General features: G+C 41.7%; 1 protein-coding gene across 3 annotated transcripts in view; it reads right to left on the minus strand.

Moving 5' to 3' along the window:
- Positions 1-20,889, minus strand: part of LOC124260157 (transmembrane protein 39A-B-like) — a 46,380-nt gene that overhangs the window by 17,251 nt on the left and 8,240 nt on the right. For 2 of the 3 annotated variants that reach the window (XM_046694409.1, XM_046694408.1), the window contains exons 4-6: positions 19,105-19,259; positions 3,496-3,778; positions 2,905-2,934 (exon numbers count right to left, since the gene is read on the minus strand). In XM_046694409.1, coding sequence (XP_046550365.1) covers positions 2,905-2,934; positions 3,496-3,778; positions 19,105-19,259 — 468 coding nt within the window. The remainder of the gene's footprint in view (positions 1-2,904; positions 2,935-3,495; positions 3,779-19,104; positions 19,260-20,889) is intronic. The other variant, XM_046694410.1, reaches the window with a different exon arrangement.

The raw sequence follows: 20,889 nt of genomic DNA on the forward strand, positions 1-20,889 counted from the left end.
AAACAGCTTAGCTTTAGCTTGTAAAACATATCAAGTTAAAGGGGCACTGATCAAGAATAATTCCCCAGGATTGGTTGTTTGTTTTGTTAGTGTATATTTCCCATGAGTACCCAGATGATATGCCAGACATCTTGACTGGTTTACAACATCAACTGTGCCACCTTTAAGAGCAATCGATTACTGATATCCTCATATTGATCAACAAGATGAAATATAGTTAGGTCTTTGTGACCCCTTCATATTTCACTTACTTTGTAAACTGGCTGAATATATCCAGTTTATTATGATAACAAGTCCAATCAAATTGAAGCTAAATTTAATCCCCAGTGCCCAAAACCATTAGATTGAAAGAAAACTATGTCAATACCTATACGTCTTTATAACGCTAGCTCATGTATACACTTTGGAACTTGATAATATATTCAGTCGACTTGGTATTCTCAGTGAGTATATTTGTACAATGGTTGTAATATCAACGCATGTTATTGTATTATTGAATCACATCTCACACACACACTCCTACAAGAAGGCTTGCAAAAACAAAAACTTAAGTGTTGCTTGTCAGGTATCAAAGAAATTCATAACGATAATTTAACTGAAGTGGAATGATTCTGTTGAATACTGCAACAAATGTATGAAATCAAAATGCACACGTCGAAATTTCAACTGATTGTTATACGAATAATGTCAGGTCATTACCTTGTTCAAGGAATGTATCCATCAACATCCACATAAAGGAACAATATCCCAAACATCTGCATTTGAAAAAAAAGCGTATTCCATGTCACACGGCTTTAACAATCTAATATCCACCTCCCTACAACTACAGACTGTGGCAGCAACTGATGGGGCCAGAACAGTGACAACCTACTGATGGGGCCAGAACAGTGACAACCCACTGATGGGGCCAGAACAGTGACAACCCACTGATGGGGCCAGAACAGTGACAGCCTACTGATGGGGCCAGAACAGTGACAACCTACTGATGGGGCCAGAACAGTGACAACCCACTGATGGGGCCAGAACAGTGACGAACTACTGATGGGGCCAGAACAGTGACAAACTACTGATGGGGCCAGAACAGTGACAACCTACTGATGGGGCCAGAACAGTGACAACCCACTGATGGGGCCAGAACAGTGACAACCCACTGATGGGGCAAGAACAGTGACAGCCTACTGATGGGGCCAGAACAGTGACAACCTACTGATGAGGCCAGAACAGTGACAACCAACTGATGGGGCCAGAACAGTGACAACCTACTGATGAGGCCAGAACAGTGACAACCTACTGATGAGGCCAGAACAGTGACAACCCACTGATGGGGCCAGAACAGTGACAACCTACTGATGAGGCCAGAGCAGTGACAACCTACTGATGGGGCAAGAACAGTGACAACCTACTGATGGGGCAAGAGCAGTGACAACCCACTGATGGGGCCAGAACAGTGACAACCCACTGATGAGGCCAGAACAGTGACAGCCTACTGATGGGGCAAGAACAGTGACAACCTACTGATGAGGCCAGAACAGTGACAACCCACTGATGGGGCCAGAACAGTGACAACCTACTGATGAGGCCAGAACAGTGACAACCTACTGATGGGGCAAGAACAGTGACAACCTACTGATGAGGCCAGAACAGTGACAACCCACTGATGGGGCAAGAACAGTGACAACCTACTGATGGGGCAAGAACAGTGACAACCTACTGATGAGGCCAGAACAGTGACAGCCTACTGATGAGGCCAGAACAGTGACAACCAACTTATGGGGCCAGAACAGTGACAACCTACTGATGGGGCAAGAACAGTGACAACCCACTTATGGGGCAAGAACAGTGACAACCTACTGATGGGGCCAGAACAGTGACAACCCACTGATGGGGCCAGAACAGTGACAACCTACTGATGGGACAAGAACAGTGACAACCTACTGACGGGGCCAGAACAGTGACAACCCACTGATGGGGCCAGAACAGTGACAACCCACTGATGGGGCAAGAACTGTGAAAACCTACTGAAGGGGAAAAACTGACAACCCATTAATAAGGTGATATTTAGTTAAGGACAGTGCAGAAGAATGCATTATTTGTAACAAATGTCCAGTTACCTGTGAGTAGACATACATCATCAAAGCAACAAAACACTGGCCAATCAGATATAAAACAAAGCCTGAAAGTTCAAATAAAACCATGACTAAATGAAATTACATACAACACAAATATACTGGTCAGACATTTCATGCAGTACGTTTGTAAAACATGAGAATGTTTCACTATGGAGCTTTGATCTCCAGGCTGCATCTGAACTAGTCTGTATGATCATACTGCACATGCATTTTGTGTGATCTGACCGTTGTAGCTAGTACATTCATTATGCACTATGTAGAATATATAAAAGAGCATTTAACTAGCATTACCAAGAGGATGTCCGTAAACTGTCAATTCATTATGAATGATGTAAATTTGAAATGAGAGTATTTTTACACACAATGATCACTGTACCTTGGTGTCATCCATCAGAGCAGTTCCAAACCAAATGTTGGCCTCACAGACCTTGGTTTTCCATACCTACTGGACACAACTGTTGCCAAACTGTTGATGGTGTGTACCATGTGACAAAAATACAAATTTATCTACTTTCGGTTTACCGAAATAAAATGACTCGCTAGTATAGACAAAACACCCTGTTTAGTTTCTACTGCTGATAAACATAGGGTACTGAGTGGAACATTTTTCTTGGAATCCACACACAGAATAATCAACTCCTGAAATAGCTAAGAACTAAAACAGTGTTTGAACTGAATCATTGAATCCAATAAGAATACGGTGACAGTGATAACAACAACAACAATGACAACAACAAGAGAAAACTGGCACTGACCAGTCTCCATGGCAACTTACCCAGCAAGTATCACAGTTGTTCTGCACATTCTAGATTGCAGGTTGAAATTAACAAAATGGTCATAAACATAATGAAAACCTTACAATGTAACCTCAACTACTTAAGATACAAACATGTATGGCAGAATGCCATGGCATAACATTTGACCATCAAGCAGCCAGTGACATGGGTATATATAGTAGACTTCTACACCCAGACTGAATGTAAAATTAGTGATTGAAATTAGTGAGCTTAGATGATGCTATGATAAGAAAACATTTTGTTTGACTGTTTTCTGACAAGAAAAATCATGATGTTCCCCAAGACAGCTATCACAATAAGTATAGTGTTAAAATCTTCTTAGCTCTTTAGAGAGTGAGCAATAGTATTGTGACCAACATTTGCAGTTTTGAATCTAACTACTGGGAAATACACACAGAAATAAACATCTGTAGTCATTCAATGATATGATCCTACATTACATCCCAATTACATGCACATTACATGCCAGTGTTAATACCATAGGGTTACTGTGTGTCAGGACAAGCTGATACGAAATCACTTCCCCACATACCTAACTATTCCAATGAAGTGAAACTTCAGATACATACCTGTGCAAAGCAGAGAGGTACAAAGGCCATATAGTACGCTGTCAGCATGGAGTTAAAAAGAACTTGCTTCACTCGATTATTGAAGTCATTTTTGAGTGCTTCCACTTCTTCCCTGACAATGTCTGGTGTAAGTGTACAGTTGTGATAGAGCACTGACTCTCTCTCCAGGGGGCGGTGTTTGGCCACGCCCTTGTCCCCATATGTGGCCACACGTGGCCATGCATGCTGTCTCTGGTAAAGTGGTTTCAGTGTAGGCCCAAAGAGTATCAGATATGTTGCCAGTCTGAAACATGACACAATAGATAGTTAAGACAACAACATGCATTAGCAACATAATCGGATGTAAACATGGGAGTACCATATTTTCTTGGACAGATTTAGCATAATGACATTCTCCCTCACATCCTTGGGAATATGAAAACAATGTGTACCATGATCTGCCTAAAGCAAGTCAACACTCGGCTGGAGGAAACTTGAGATTTATGCTTGGTCAAAAAGTCTATATTCATATAACTTTTGCAAACAAAATCATGACTAAACATGATTATTCACAACTTTTGTTACATTTTCTACTGCAGTGTTAAGCATTGTCATACAATGACAAGATTGCTATTTTTACATTGATTTCAATATTTGATATGTATCCTGTCGCACACTACTCCACTTTGTCGGGTTTTCTGAACAAAATGTGCACACAACTGTTTGCAACTTGAAACACCTCACCAGGACATGGGCTGTCTGTGACATATGCAGCATGCCCCTAAACCTCTGAATCTGGAGTGCAGTCTCAATAAGTCAACCATAAGGGCAAGGACCAATGACCAACATATCCTGAGATACAGGATAAGTATTAAACTAACTGTAAAATGTGCACAGATATATATGTATCCTTTCTCAAAAATGAAATTTTTAGAGTAAAATTAATATTTTATACTTATCCTGACTCATGCTTATTGCTTGTCTTCTTCTTCTTGTGAACATAGTGGAACACGTGTATCTCCCAATTGAAGTTCCCTTCAATAAAAAATCACTAATTAGTACTCACCACGAGTTACCTCCCTTCCACAAGCTGGCTGAACGAGGGGCCACCTCAACCCATGTGCCTCACTCTCTCCTCATATACTGAGCCCAACATTTGAATTTACGGGGAAATCCAAAGTGTTATTTGGGAGGATGGGAGGGCTGACCTCATGAGTCAGGATAAGTATAAAATATCAATTTTACTCTAAAAATTTCATATTTTTTCCTTATCCTGACTCATGCTCTTTTGCTTGTAGCATCCCAACGGAAAGGAGGTGGGAATATATATACTTTGGATTTTAATAATTAGTGATTTGAACTGTGATGATTGTAATAACCCTATGGGAACTTCATAAAGGCACTGAATTGATGAATTCCTGCTGCTAACTTATCAGCTGCCATATAAAAGGTTATTACCATGTACTTCTATTATGATAAAGTATATATAACATTAATACAATGCTTAAGACTAATAGACTTAAGCTTGTTAATATGCTAGTATAAACTCCTTAGAGTTTGTTAGCTAAAATACTTTTAAGATATAACATAGTACTAAGCTTAAGATATGATTAAACTTAAGCTAATTATATAATAGCAAACTCTTTAGAGTTTGTTAATTAATATACTTATATGATATAGATATAATGCTGAGCTTAAGATATGAATAAGCTTTAGCTACATATATATAATAGCAAAACTCTGTAGAGTTTGTTAGCTAATATATTTTTATAATATGAGTATAGTACTGTGCTTAAGCCTATAATTAACTTTAAGCTACATATATAATAGCCAAACTCTGTAGAGTTTGTTAGCTAATATATTTTTTATAATATGAGTATAGTACTGTGCTTAAGCTTATAATTAACTTAAGCTACATATATAATAGCCAAACTCTGTAGAGTTTGTTAGCTAATATATATTTATAATATTAGTATAGTACTGAGCTTAAGATATAATTAACTTAAGCTACATATATATAGCAAAACTCTGTAGGGTTTTGTTAGCTAAATATTTTTACAATATGAGTATAGTAGTGTGCTTAAGATATAATTAACTTAAGCTACATATATAATAGCAAAACTCCCCAGAGTTTGTTAGCTAATATATTTTACAATATGAGTATAGTAGTGTGCTTAAGATATAATGAACTTAAGCAACATATATAATAGCAGAACCCCAGAGTTTGTTAGCTAATATATTTTACAATATGAGTATAGTATTGTGCTTAAGATATTATTAACTTAAGCTACATATATAATAGCCAAAAACTCTGTAGAGTTTATTAGCTAATATGTTTATAGTGTAACCATAGTACTAAGCTTATAGTACTGAGCTTAAGCTATGATGAAACTTAAGCTGTATATATATAATAACAAAAACCCATTGAGGTTTGTTAGCTAATACTCTTTATAATGTAACCATACTGCTTAAGATATGATGAAAACTTAAGCTAATTGTATAATAAGCGATAAAACAACCCTTTTAGAGTTTGTTAGCTATGATATAAACCTAGTATTGAGCTTATGAAGGAAAACTTAAGCTACATATATAATAGCAAGAACTCCATCAGAGTTTGTTAGCTAATACATGTTATAATGTAACTCATAAAGCTTAAAATATGATGAAACTTAAGCCGAAATATATAATAGCAAAACCCTCTTTTAGAGTTTTGATAGCTAATATACCTATATGATATAAACATAGTACTGCTTTAAGATATGAATAAGCTTAAGTTACATATATAATAGCTAAAACTCTGTAGAGTTTGTTAGCTAATACATGTTATAATATAACCATATTGCTTAGAAATATGATTGATATTCTTTAAGCCAAATAGCAAAAACTCTTTAGAGTTTGTTAGCTAATCTACTTATATAATATAAACATAGTACTAGGCTTAAGATATGAATAAGCTTAAGCTACCTATATAATAGCAAAACTCCTTAGAGTTTGTTAGCCAATATATTTTAATAATATGAGTATAGTACTATGCTTAAGGTATAATTAGCTTAAGTTACCTATATAATAGTAAAACTCCGTAGAGTTTGTTAGCTTAATTAACTTAAGCTATGTATAAAATAGCCAAAAACTCTGTAGAGTTTGTTAGCTGATGCATTTATCATGTAACCATATTATTACTCTTAAGATATGAATAACTTAAGGTAAATATATATAATAACAAACTCTGTAGAGTTGTTAACTTATATATTGTATGATGTAATAATCATAGTACTGTGATGATAAAAGGAACTTAAGTAAATTATATATAGCATGAAGCTATTTAGTATTGTTATAAGATAAGTAAAAATCTGTTAGATTGACTTATCTTCTCCAGGAACTGTCAGCTGCCAGCAAAGAGGACCATGGGATCGAAATGGTGTATACCTGAGACGTCCTCGGTGGTGATATCTCTCAGATAATGGTTTGCAACCACCATATCGGATCTCCAGAAATAAACCTCCAATATTTCAATCACATTTGTGTGGAACAATTGTAGAAGTTAGCGCTATAATATCATGAGTATTAAGCTTCATGGAGGGTCGGAATAGGTCCATCCGCATATGCGTGAATGTAGTATGACAGTTCCGATCCAAAATGGAGATATAGTACATGAGACTTTCTCTCTGCTGTTGATGATGTGATAGGAAATAATCACATTGCATTTTTTACTCCTGTTTGGTTTGGTGGAGATAAATTTACAGTGCTCTTTGCTGGCCATCTTGATAGAATCATCGTATCAATGGGGTCCAAGTATGTCATCCAGGCGCGGTGTTCATAAACCTCACTTGTGCGAGGTGTTGGAGCACTATATTCATATCCCCAGGTTGGCTGAAATTTCCGTTTATTCTCCAAACAGAAGTTTAGTAGGTTTACTAACCATCTAGTTGTGTTAGTCGCTTGATGAAATTCAGCTGTAGTCTGAAACGCTGTGGATTTTAGATCCACTTGCATCTTCTCGGCCTCAGGTAATTCGGCCACCCGCTAAGTCCTTGACGATGTAGGTGCACAACCAGGTGTGTCTGTCCTCGTTTGAACTTTATGTAAAATCGCCTGACTGCCGCATCCCTCGCCTTAACTTGACAGGGAGGTCTCTATCTCTTGAAGAAAGGCAGTCTAATCATGAATGTTCAGGTGTTAACTGGACTGTAATGAGGCTTCTGGCTCTCGTTCACTGATATATAGTTGTCACTTGTGGCGTAAGTCTTGAACTGTATGAATAGAGATCGACCTCTGTGTAGGTCATCAACGTTGTCCCTCATGGGTCCAAATCAGAACAAGGCATTTTGATTCTGTATAATATCCCCTGCCAGATGTCACCCGGTGTAGCGGAAAAACCCACCTTTGAATAAATTCTTGTAACGCCGAATTGATATTAGCATAAACGCCGGTCTTCACCCGTAACTTCCCGGTTATCCGAAAGTGACCACGTGTTTCCGAGGGTTAATGGTAACCGCTGGCTAAGCCTCCGTGAAATATCTCGGCTCTGTAATTTTATGCTGGTAGGTTATTTTTCCAGGTTGTCGTGGAAAGTAATTTCAGGTTTTGGAATATAATTCCACTTTTATATATATGGGTATAAAACAACTCTGCAAGTTGTGAGCTCTTTGTAGGACTGTATACATGAATGTATCGGGCCATAATTGTAGAATTAACGTTGAACTTGTTGTACATATTTCTCTCTGTGAAACTTTGACGCATTAAGAGTTATACTCGCTGTAACAAGGCTGCTGTTCATTTCGATATTGAATTGTCTGCAGATATGCGAATGAATGGTCACGCATGTAGATAATCGATCGTCGTCCGGGATTGTATATTAGCAATTTATAATGGAATAGTTGGATTTCTGTGAAGATCTATGAAATGTCGCTGACTAATAATAAATACAGCGACGTTCTGTGTTGTAAATAGCCTCCGAGCAATTATCTTCGGCCAGAGGGTTTATAGATCGCATCTGGCATACAGTTGATAATCAACTTAATGCGACGCCTTGAACGGACTGACAGTAGTAGCTATATATGACGAAAGGGCTAGTATATGGGAAACCTTGGAGAGACTTCGGTGAACGCTGAGGAGACTTAGAAGTTCTCAAGTATCCCTTCTAGATCTTCTGGGTGAAGTAGACTTGGAGCCACTTAGCCTTCGACCCTTCCATCGCTAAGGTGTCGAGTCAAAGCCCGATTAGTATATATATATATATATATATAAATATATATATGAGCTTTGTTTCTGTGAACAGCCTCTGTGTTTAACAGGATGTGGATCGTGCCAAGCTTGCCTAAGTATGGCCCGCATGGATCATCTTATCATATCAGTAGTCGTGTTACTTAAGTCTGCGTGATAAGTGTCCAATTGATCGTTCTAGATCTATTTAGGCCAGCTTAACATACCGCCTCTGGTCATGGATTCAAACAGAACCAATATAATGCATTGTAGTTCTTATACTTGATATATCGATGATCCAACTTGTCTATGGGTTGATCTTCCGGAGACTTGGTGAGGGGAACGTTGATAGTTTCGCGAAGCTCTTTGTATAGTCCCTCGGAGCGTCCTTCTAGATGATGATGATCTGGATTCAGGGTGTCCTCAGCATGCCTTCGCTAAGCTTCCTCTGCGTCCGTCCGGGAACGACGATATGACCTTCGCTAAGGCTTCCGTGATGTCTGATGGTCCGAGTCCACATCTAGGGATGAAACCGCGATAAGGTGATGATCTATCCTGCCTTCGCTAAGTCCTTCGCGAAGGCTGTACATCTAGGTTCTTTCCGCCAGCGAGGCTGTACATCTAGGTCACTTTCCGCCTTGAAGGCCTTCGCAGAAAGGCTGTAACATCTAGGTCCTTCGTCAAGGTGGTCCGTGACTTCCTTCAGCGAAGGTGACATCGTCCCTGGCTGCTACGCTGACGGGGTGCCTCTGGGTGCTGTTCACGCTGGAGCCTTCGCGCCTGGCTTCGGACCCTGCTACCGCAGATATTGGTCCTCCATGATGTTCATAATTTGTCGCATCATGTCTTCTGGGATGGTCTCGCACGCAGGTGCGGTCGGTGCTTTATCTGCGGTGTTAATGGAGGGGTCCACGAGGAAAATCAGTCCGACATCAGTGTAGAGGCATCAGGCTGCATGGTGATCTCTGCTGATGTCGTCGTAGCTGTCCCCGGTCGCTTCTTGTGGCGTCGTCGGGGATGATGATCAGCTGATCATCGTAGAGTCCAGGTCATCGGCTGGGAACAATCTCGGGTTGAGAAAGTCCTAGTAGACTTCGTTGATTTTCCCTCAGAGGTCGACGCTGCCCTGGGTGTCACGGCGTCTGCGTTGAGTGTTGGTAATGATGGGACCCTCAGGACGATCATGGCATATCTGGCGTTGGTACATCAGGCTGCATGCTGATCTGTGCCGACATCGGGTCAATCTTGATGTACATCCGGTATGATGACGGCTGATCATCATACAGGCCCAAACCGATGGGAACGGTCTCGGTTGTTGAGATGTAGTAGAAAAACCCTCTAGTCTCTCTGCTGCGGCGATGGGATGTCTGGGGAAGCAGAATGCTTCTTGGAGATGGCGGACTACGCCCCACACCTCTCCACCACTCTAGCGAACACCACACGGGAGGGGAGTCGGCCAACAGCGGTAGACTGGCTAGGGTTCGATGTATCAGTCATACTACTAGACTCTGCATAATGCGACCTATCTGCTGTGCGTGCCAAAGCGCCAAAGTAAATATTAATAAAGAGGTAGAATTGGATAAATTAGTACCGCAGAACTGCAATGTGAATATAATAAACATGGTTGGTGCACATCATATTAAAGGTGGATCAGCAGCATAAAATTAATATTTTATACTTATCCTGACTCATGCTTATTGCTTGTCTTCTTCTTCTTGTGAACATAGTGGAACACGTATCTCCCAATTGAAGTTCCCTTCAATAAAAATCACTAATTAGTACTCACCACGAAGTTACCTCCTTCCACAAGCTGAACGAGGGAAGCCACCCTCAACCCATGTGCCTCACTCTCTCCTTTTGTTTCGAGCCCGACACTTTATTTTTTCGAAGAAATCCAAAGTGTTAAGTGGGGAGGACGGAGGAGCTTACCTCATGAGTCAGGATAAGTATAAAATATTAATTTTACTCTAAAAATTTCATATTTTTCCTTATCCTGACTCATGCTATTGCTTGTAGAAATCCATTGAAAAGGAGGTGGGAATATATATACTTTGGATTTTAATAATTAGTGATTTGAACTGTGATGATTGTAATAACCCTATGGGAACTTCATAAAGGCACTGAACTGATGAATTCCTGCTGCTTAACTTATCAGCTGCCATATAAAGGTTATTACAATTTACTGAATATGATAAAGTATATACAACATTAATGTAAGCTGAAGCTATTAATGTGATAGTATAAACTTCTGTGAGTTTATAGTGGATACTTTTATAAATGAACCAAAGTATTAAGCTTAAGATATGCATATATTTAAGCTATAATAGTATAGTACTGTGCTTAAGATATAATTATAACTTAAGCTGTATAATAGTAACCAACTCCTTAGAGTTTGTTAGCTAATACATTTATGAATATGACCATATGACTGAGCTTAAGGATTGATGAAACTTAAGCTGAACATATATATAATAGCAAAACTCCTAGGAGTTGTAAGCTTATATATAGTATGATATAAAAACCATAGTACTGAGCTTAAGATAATAAATTAAACTTAAGCAAAATATATAGATAGCATGTAGCTATTAGTACTGTTATCAGATAAGTATAAAATCTGTAAGATAGACTTATCTTCTCCGTGGAACTGTCAACTGTTGAGCCGAGGACCATGGGACCTAAAATGGTGGATACCTGAGACGTCCTCGGTGGTGATATCTCTCAGATAGTGGTTGGCAAACACCATATCGGATCTCCAGAAACATCCCTCCATTATGGTATTCAACGAGCAATTCCCATGTAGAGCGAGAGTTGAGGCTAGCGCTCTAATTTCGTGAGGATTAGAAGCTCTTGGAGGGTCGAGTCCTGCAGCCTTGTAGGCTGTGAGTATGACAGTTCTGATCCAGATAGAGATAGTAGTATCGCGGAGACTTCCGCTCATGTAGCTGTAGATATAGGGATAAATAATCTCTTGAATTTCCCTCTGCTCTGTTTGGATCGTTGGAGATATATTTTCAGTGCTCTTACTGGGCATAGTGATAGATCCATCGTATCATGCGGTCCAAGTATGGATGAGAGAGCTGGGACGTGGAATAATCTGTCTGGTTGACCTGGCAGTTGGTTTTTCACTATAAAATCCCAGCGAAGTCCCAGATGAGCGATGTTATGAATATCATCAAAGCGTGTTCTCTCGTAATCCAGTGCGTGAATCTCTGACATCCTGGCGGCCGTAGCTAGTGCTAACAGGAACAAGGTTTTGTGGGTCAGTGATTCAAACGATGTAGATAGCAATGGTTCATAAGCCTCACTAGTGAGGTGTTGGAGCACTATATTTAGATCCCAGGCTGGAGTGTGAAACTTCCGTTTCTGATCCTCCAATCGGAACGCCGCTTCAAAACAAAGCGAAAGTAACTCTGGTGTTTTTGTTAACTTGACGCCTGTTCTCATAGTTATGACAGAAATTATAGCTACAAGATAAGTGGACAAGGTTGAGCCTTTTAGATTCTTAGTTTGACGTAGATAACATAAGAAATCTGCCACTTGAGGATGTGTAGCATATCTGGCTGTAAATCCTTTCTTAGCAGCGTAATTGACAAAACTGTGCCATTTGTCATCGTGATAAGTTACGAAAGTTGAGTTAACGTAGTGCAAGCGTGACCGCTTTAGCTCTGGCAGAATAACCTCTCTTATTCAGACATGCCTTGATACAATCCATACGTGAAGTTGGAATGCTTCTGGTGTTTCGTGCACTTGTTTGGTGTCGCGGATGTATCAATAGATTGGCGTTGTGGGAGCTGAAGAATTGGTTTTCCGATTTCTTGAATGAGATCTGAAACCGAAGTTCTCGCTGGCCAGTAGAGGGCGACCAAAATCAGATGGAGGCTCTGCGTTTGACTGATTTTCTGTAAGACTTGTGGGATTAATGCTGGAGGCGGAAAGCGTGACGCGTTGAGTCCCCCTCCCACGATATGCTTAGTGCGTCCGCTGCCCATGCTAGTGGGTCTGGAACTGGCGATCTGTAATGTTGTCAGTTGCTTGTTGAATCGAGTGGCGAATAGGTCTATCAGAGGAGATCCTATTTCCATGATTATTTGATTGAATATCTCTATGTGGAGCATCCATTCTGTCGGCGACGGTTGGTGTGGCCGAGAGAGAGCGTCTGCTAATACATTCTTTGCTCCTGGAATGTGGCAAGCTCTGACGTGTATGTTTAGATTGTCGATTAGATCGAACAGTCTGAAACATCGAGTAAGTAGGTTCTGTGACCTTGTTGAACCTTGTTTGTTAACATAAAACGCCACTGTTGAATTATCTGTGTGAACCATCAACTGAGCGTTCTGTAGTAGGTTGCTCCAGTGACTTATGGCGTTTATGACTGCTTGCATCTCTAGCAGATTTATGTGACATTTGCTCTCTTGATTGCTCCATAGTCCTGCCGGCAAGGTGGGCTCCCCAACCTTGTAGTGACGCGTCTAAGTAGAGATGTGTTTTCGATTCCGGCTCTACTAAGGAGAGGCCTGCGCAAACATTCAATCTCTTGGTCCACCAGAGTAGATGTGGTTTGACATAATCTGGTAGACTGAATGGTAGAGGGTCCTCGAGATGAGCATTAATGAGGACTTGTAACGGACGTAATTGAAGCCTGCCTCTGACTGTCAAGTCTTGAGCTGATGTGAGTAGTCCCAATAGGCTCTGCCACTGTCGTAGTGGTAACAGAGAGAGTAGGGCTTGAGGAATAAGTTGTTGGATCTTGATCCATCGGTCCTCCGGGACTACAATACGATTCTGAGCTGTTAGAAATCGTATACCTAGAAATTGCAGATCCTGCGTTGGTTCTAGGTCCGACTTGAGTAGATTTACTAACCATCCTAATTGAGTTAGTAGCTTGATTACAAAGTTCAGCTGTAGTCTGAGACGCTGTGGATCTGGATCCACTTGTATACCGTCGTCTAGGTAAAAAGCGATGCGAAGACCTTGACGATGTAGGTATGAGACAATAGGCTTGGTCACTCTTTTGAATACCCAAGGGGCCGATGTGATTCCGAAGGGAAGAACCTTCCATTGGTAATGTTACCCGTCTAGGATAAATCTTAGATATTTCCTTGAGTTGGGATGAATCAGAATGTGTAGATATGCGTCTTGCAAATCTATGCTGGCCATGTAATCTTTGGGACGAATTAAATGCCGAAGTTGGGCGGTAAGTGTATCATGCTAAACGCTGGTGGTTTGCATAGATATTCTCTGTTGAAGATGCTCATGTTGTATATGAGACGAAACTTCTCCTTGGAATTTTTCTTCGGCACTAGAAAAACTGGGGAGTAGAAACCTGGTACGATGTTTCGTTGATCCAGAACTTCTAAGGCCTGTTTGTTTAGCAGAGTAGCTACTGTTTCTCTTAACATAGGTAGTTGTGCCGGTTGAACGTTGAACCCTGTGGGGGTGACTGTTAACGGAGGCTTGGCCTTGAGTTGTATTAGATATCCGTGCTGTAGGATGTTGGATACATATGGATCTTGTAGTATTCCCCAGTTTTCCCAGTGCAGCTGAAGGCGTCCACCCACTTGAGAAGGTTGTACTGGAACGGCTGGGGGTGGAAGACTCCAGTCGTTCCGAACCTGAATTTCATCGTCTAAATCCACGGGCATCTCTGGATGATCTGCCTCTAGCTGATCCTCCCCTAAATTTGCTGTATGGGCGACGAAAAGAATCCTTGGGATCTTTAGCTGCAGCTAATTTCTTGTCCCGTGCTTTCTGTAGCCCCGAAAACTTGCCCGAGTATCTCTGTGCTGACTGTTTAATGACGTTCGCTAAGGTATCCATGGATCTGATCATAAGTACCTCTCTCGAGTCTTTAGATACTTCTTTGGAGACCTTGTCTATGTTGCCACCAAACAGTAAGGGCGATGACCATGGAGCTGTGTATAGAGATTCTGTGAATTGCTTATCCCAAGAGCAGGAGGCTAGTAAGCCTTGCCGACGAGCCATGGTAGTAGTTTCAGTAAGTGCTGACAGGTGCTCTGTAAGAAATTGGTGGTCTCTTTTCTGCATGAGTAGAGCTGAGTAGATCATTCTATCTTCCTCCTCTGTAGAATTCTTGAACTTGGTGATGAGAGTTTCATTAATAGTTCTAGATCTATTCAATCCAAAGAACATTCTCCTGGAGATGGTATCTAATTGGGCCAATTTGCGATCGTCTACTCTGTAACTTCTGGGCTTGGCATCACTGATTAATTTAAAGTTGTCATCAATATCCTGGGCCTTGAAAAAGGGGTCCATATTGTGTCCAGCAAATTTCTTGGCATTGAAGACCGGGAAATGTGTAGATTGGACTTTCGAAGATTTGGAACAGGCTGTATCCAGATTAGCTGGTACCGCTGCAATCGGGTCAATAGGAGGTAAGGTGATATTGTCTACATCATCATCCTTCATCAGGTAAGTCTGAGTTGAATTCTCGTTCTTCAATGGGGAAGCAAGTTGTAATTCATTCACCATCCAGTATCTAATCTCAGCATCTGAGAAAATGATACCTTCTTCCTCTTCTGACGTAAGGTCACATGTCGGAGTCCTAGATTTGTAGGAAGATCTATGAGAGGACTGTGGTGAACGGACTGACGAGTGGCTAGTGTAAGGAGACCTTGGAGGAGACATCCTCGGGGAACGCTGGGGACTTCGCGAAGCTCTTCTAGATCTTCTGGGCGAGGTAGATTTGGAGCCACTTAGCCTTCGCGACCTTCGCGAATGTATCGAGTCAGTGTCCAAATCGACATATGAGCGCTTGCTTCGCGAACGACCTCTGTGTTCTACAGGGTGTGGGCTCGGCGAAGCGCTCCTTCTCCGCGATGTCCCTCGCAACTGGAGAGGCTCTAGCTCCTTCGCGGAGGCGGCCTTGGACTTCCTTTGCGAAGTGATCGCTACGGGCTGGGTTGCCCTTCGCGGAGGCGCATTTGTGGGCTCTGGGGCCCTACGCGAAGCCAAGGCGGGCTCTGGAGCCCTGTATGACTTATTATGGGTTGGGCTCTGGGGCCCGTGGCTCTGGGGCCTCTGTAAACCGTAACGGTCCTCCATCAGTCTCATGATTTGGTTGACCAGGTCGTCTGGGACGGTCTGCGCTGGCGTTGAGGGTGGCCTCTCTGTGAAAGTGACGGGACCCTCATTCATAAACTCCGGCGTCAGCGTAGGCATCTCTGGTTGCGTGTTGATCTGCTCTGTAGTGACGGTAGCAGATACTGGACGTTTCTTATGACGTACATCTGGAATGATAATCGGAATGTCATCATCATATAAACATAATTCTGAGACAGGTAGAATATCGGAGGCAAAATTATTTGTAGCTTTCGTAGATTTCCCTTTTGACGAAGCTTTGGACCTGGGGGTTCGAAGCGTACGTTGAGATGATGTGGACGTTTTCCTAGTCTTAGACTGTGAAGACGGAATGTCTTGAGATGCAGGTCGCTTCTTGGACATAGCGGACTGCGTCCCACGCTTATCCCCCGAGGGAAACTCAGGCAGGCCACCAGCCGGTGGCGGGTCGTCAGTCAACAGTTGACAGGGTATATTAGCTTCCGATCTATTAGCCATGACTGAAGATTGTTTGCGAGATTTATCTGCCTTCCGTCTCAAAACGGAACATAAATATTTATCAAAGGCAGAAATTGGTAAATTAATACATAATTTACAACGAGAAACAATAGAACATGGAGTAATGCAACTAGGGCATTTTAAATATGGATCGGTAGCGGAATAACGTAGTTTACAACCTGTGCAGATTCTCATTAACGTAAACTGCTGAACAAACACGGCGAACCGTGAATAAAACAGCAGAAACACGACTAATAATCAATGCAAGTTGAATAAGGATACTAGTTACACCTCTATAACTGAATATAAGAGGTACTAAACTAAATCTAAATAAAGGATATAGTGTGTCAGGAGACACAGGCGCTCTCACGTCCAGCTCACTGGGCGAAGAAGGAGAGAGTGAGGCACATGGGTTGAGGTGGCGCCCTCGTTCCCGCGCTTGTGGAAGGGAGGTAACTCGTGGTGAGTACTAATTAGTGTTTTTTTTATTGAAGGGAACTTCAATTGGGAGATACACGTGTTCCACTATGAAGAAGAAGACAAGCAATAAGCATGAGTCAGGATAAGGAAAAATAAGGCATATTTTGTTCAACAGTCACAACTGAGCCAGGTCTCAGGTGGGAGCAGTCAAGATCTGTTGTGTGTCACCCAAATTAATTCTGATCAAGCAACAGATCAAGGCAATGACTAGCTAGAACAGTCTCAGACTACCAGAAGCATCCATCCATCGTACGGAGACATTAAAGTGAAAAGCCAGCTGTGGTGACGTCTAAGGTGCACAGAATAATATTTTCTGAGTGATATACTTTTGAGACAGATATTACATATGACAGTTTATGTGTAGCAGACAGCACAGGAGTTGTCATGGCTGGCACAGTATATCTCAAACAAAGACCACCTGTCATCATGAAGTTGATGTCTGAGGTGGGATGACTCATGAAGTTGATGTCTGAGGTGGGATGACTCATGAGTGTGATGGTTGTGTAATGGAGGTGGGCTTTGTCTCATCGGAGTCAATAAGAGGGGATTTCTGACTACGTGGAGGAGAGAAAATGTGCTGGCCAGTAGGGCATTACCAAAACCAGTCACAGCATTCCAGGCATCTGACCGAAACAACATCCAGTAAGTTATTGACAGAATGGCAGCCTTGATAATCGTAACGTCAAGTTGTCTTTGCAGTTTAACTCATTAGAAATAGCTCCCTTGTGGACCTTGCAGAAGATGCAAGTGTCTGTCATGTATGGTGGATGCTCACAGACAGCACAAGAAGGTGTGAGTGTCTGTCATGTATGGTGGATGCTCAGACAACACAGGAAGGTGTGAGTGTCTGTCATGTATGGTGGATGCTCACAAACAACACAGGAAGGTGTGAGTGTCTGTCATGTATGGTGGATGCTCACAGACAGTACAGGAAGGTGTGAGTGTCTGTCATGTATGGTGGATGCTCAGACAACACAGGAAGGTGTGAGTGTCTGTCATGTATGGTGGATGCTCACAAACAACACAGGAAGGTGTGAGTGTCTGTCATGTATGGTGGATGCTCACAGACAGCACAGGAAGGTGTGAGTGTCTGTCATGTATGGTGGATGCTCACAAACAGCACAGGAAGGTGTGAGTGTCTGTCATGTATGGTGGATGCTCACAGACAGTACAAGAAGATGCAAGTGTCTGTCATGTATGGTGGATGCTCACAGACAGCACAGGAAGATGTGAGTGTCTGTCATGTATGGTGGATGCTCACAGACACCACAGGAAGGTGTGAGTGTCTGTCATGTATGGTGGATGCTCACAGACAGCACAGGAAGGTGTGAGTGTCTGTCATGTATGGTGGATGCTCACAGACAGCACAGGAAGGTGTGAGTGTCTGTCATGTATGGTGGATGCTCACAAACAGCACAGGAAGGTGTGAGTGTCTGTCATGTATGGTGGATGCTCACAGACAGTACAAGAAGATGCAAGTGTCTGTCATGTATGGTGGATGCTCACAGACAGCACAGGAAGATGTGAGTGTCTGTCATGTATGGTGGATGCTCACAGACACCACAGGAAGGTGTGAGTGTCTGTCATGTATGGTGGATGCTCACAGACAGCACAGGAAGGTGTGAGTGTCTGTCATGTATGGTGGATGCTCACAGACAGTACAGGAAGGTGTGAGTGTCTGTCATGTATGGTGGATGCTCACAAACAGCACAGGAAGGTGTGAGTGTCTGTCATGTATGGTGGATGCTCACAAACAGCACAGGAAGGTGTGAGTGTCTGTCATGTATGGTGGATGCTCACAGACACCACAGGAAGGTGTGAGTGTCTGTCATGTATGGTGGATGCTCACAGACACCACAGGAAGATGTGAGTGTCTGTCATGTATGGTGGATGCTCACAGACAGTACAGGAAGATGCAAGTGTCTGTCATGTATGGTGGATGCTCACAGACAGCACAGGAAGGTGTGAGTGTCTGTCATGTATGGTGGATGCTCACAGACACCACAGGAAGGTGTGAGTGTCTGTCATGTATGGTGGATGCTCACAGACAGCACAGGAAGGTGTGAGTGTCTGTCATGTATGGTGGATGCTCACAGACACCACAGGAAGGTGTGAGTGTCTGTCATGTATGGTGGATGCTCACAGACAGCACAGGAAGGTGTGAGTGTCTGTCATGTATGGTGGATGCTCACAAACAACACAGGAAGAAGCGAGTGTCTGTCATGTATGGTGGATGCTCACAGACAGCACAGGAAGGTGTGAGTGTCTGTCATGTATGGTGGATGCTCTCAGACAGCACAGGAAGGTGTGAGTGTCTGTCATGTATGGTGGATGCTCACAGACAGCACAGGAAGATGCAAGTGTCTTACTTACGGATAGCACAGGAAGAGGCAGTACAGTGGGGAGTGCTGAATGACGACATGGTAGCCTGTGTAGATCAGTAAAGTTGCCACAGTCCCTACTACCACAACCTTCACTAGCTGTACCAGCCAAAACAGAACGCCCTTGTATGTCCGACTCCCATACACCTGTAACATCAACCTTCTGTATGAAGCACACAACTGATTTCCTACAAAAGGCATCTGTTAACAGTAACTATACTGAACACATACAGAAAAAGAATGACCTAAAACTAATAAACATATAATACTCAATGAAACGCTGATCATAATCAAAACATCAGACCAACTCTGTGAGGTTTTTTTTGCAGAATTTATGTCCTAAAAATAAAAAACAGTTGATTAACAAACTATCATTAAAATATTGACACAGTTGTTACGAGCGAGGAGTGCAAAGAGAGGAACAGCCAGGTGTGTGAGAAAGGATGGAGACATCCTCACTTGTTTGGCGGGGTACGTTTCAAAAGTCATCATCAAAGGGATTGTCTGAATCCAACTCTGAACAAATACTGTCAGAGTCCACTCTGACGATGACTGTTCTAATGGTGGCATGGTCTAAACCACTGTCTTGCCAGTATTTAGATTCAATATCCTTTTCCACTTTTCCAACACATCTCTGGCATGTTTCTTGCAAGATGTTACTGATGTTTTGATGTAAATGTTTTTGTACATCACCCACTTTGAAGGTGGTGTTATTTCTTCCCACTTCGGACTTAATGATACCCCAGACCAGCTCTATGAGGTTAAGGTCACAATGGTGAGTGAGTGAGTGAGTTAATTTTTATCGTCACATCGGCAATATTTCAGCCATATTGATGAGAACACTTTATAATTATATTAAAGATCAATAAAGTTAGAAATTAAAAAACCTGTTGAAGAAGAATGGTAAAACTACTAGTGTATCACAGATATCCATTTAAAACTAGCAATTAAATCTTAAATATTGGAACTATAAATAACAATACAATATAAAAACAGGCTATAGATTGCCCATGACTGAAGGTAGATCACCATACTAGGGACCATGGTGACTTACAGTACATTTGCTTCCTGCATGGACCCTAGCTGGATTTACACCATCCCCTTGGCCGTTAGCAACGTAGACAAATCTAGCCATACATTTAAAAACACACACATTCTACGATTAAAACTAGCGGAGAGTTTCAATTTACTTTGAATGTTTGTGGACTTACGTATCCTCTCAGGAGGACAATAATTTTACAGTACTTTAACCCCCCTTGAGGATACAGCCACTAACAATCTGAATTATTAATTCAAACTTCCAATCATAAAATATTTATCTATTTACAAATCAGTTAACAAATCTAATTCTTTCAAAAATGCAATAATTAAATAAGACCTTATATGACTAAAAAGATCCTTCATACTTCGTGATTTGAAATAGATATCCCTTGAGATGGAATATATTGAACACAGTCATGCAAGACATGCTTGACCGTGATTCTTTCATCACAAGGTATACAAAACAGAGGATCCTCACCTTTCAACAGGTACTCATGAGTATATCTTGTGTGGCCAATACGACATCGTCGTATGATGACCTCTTCAGATCTGGACTGACAACCCAAGTAGGTGTAACCGATAGTTGGTTTGATTGCATGTAATTTATTGATACCTACCTGGGTGCCCCACTTCTTTTGCATCAGATAACGGATGTAAGTTCTAATGCTAGCTTTGTAATCAGAGTATGGAATAAGAAGTGGTGTCACAGATTTGTTGAGTGCTGCCTTGGAGGTAA

The sequence above is a fragment of the Haliotis rubra genome, unplaced genomic scaffold (genome assembly GCF_003918875.1).
Source record: "Haliotis rubra isolate DU_JTF1 unplaced genomic scaffold, ASM391887v1 Scf751, whole genome shotgun sequence".
Lineage (NCBI taxonomy): Eukaryota > Metazoa > Mollusca > Gastropoda > Lepetellida > Haliotidae > Haliotis > Haliotis rubra.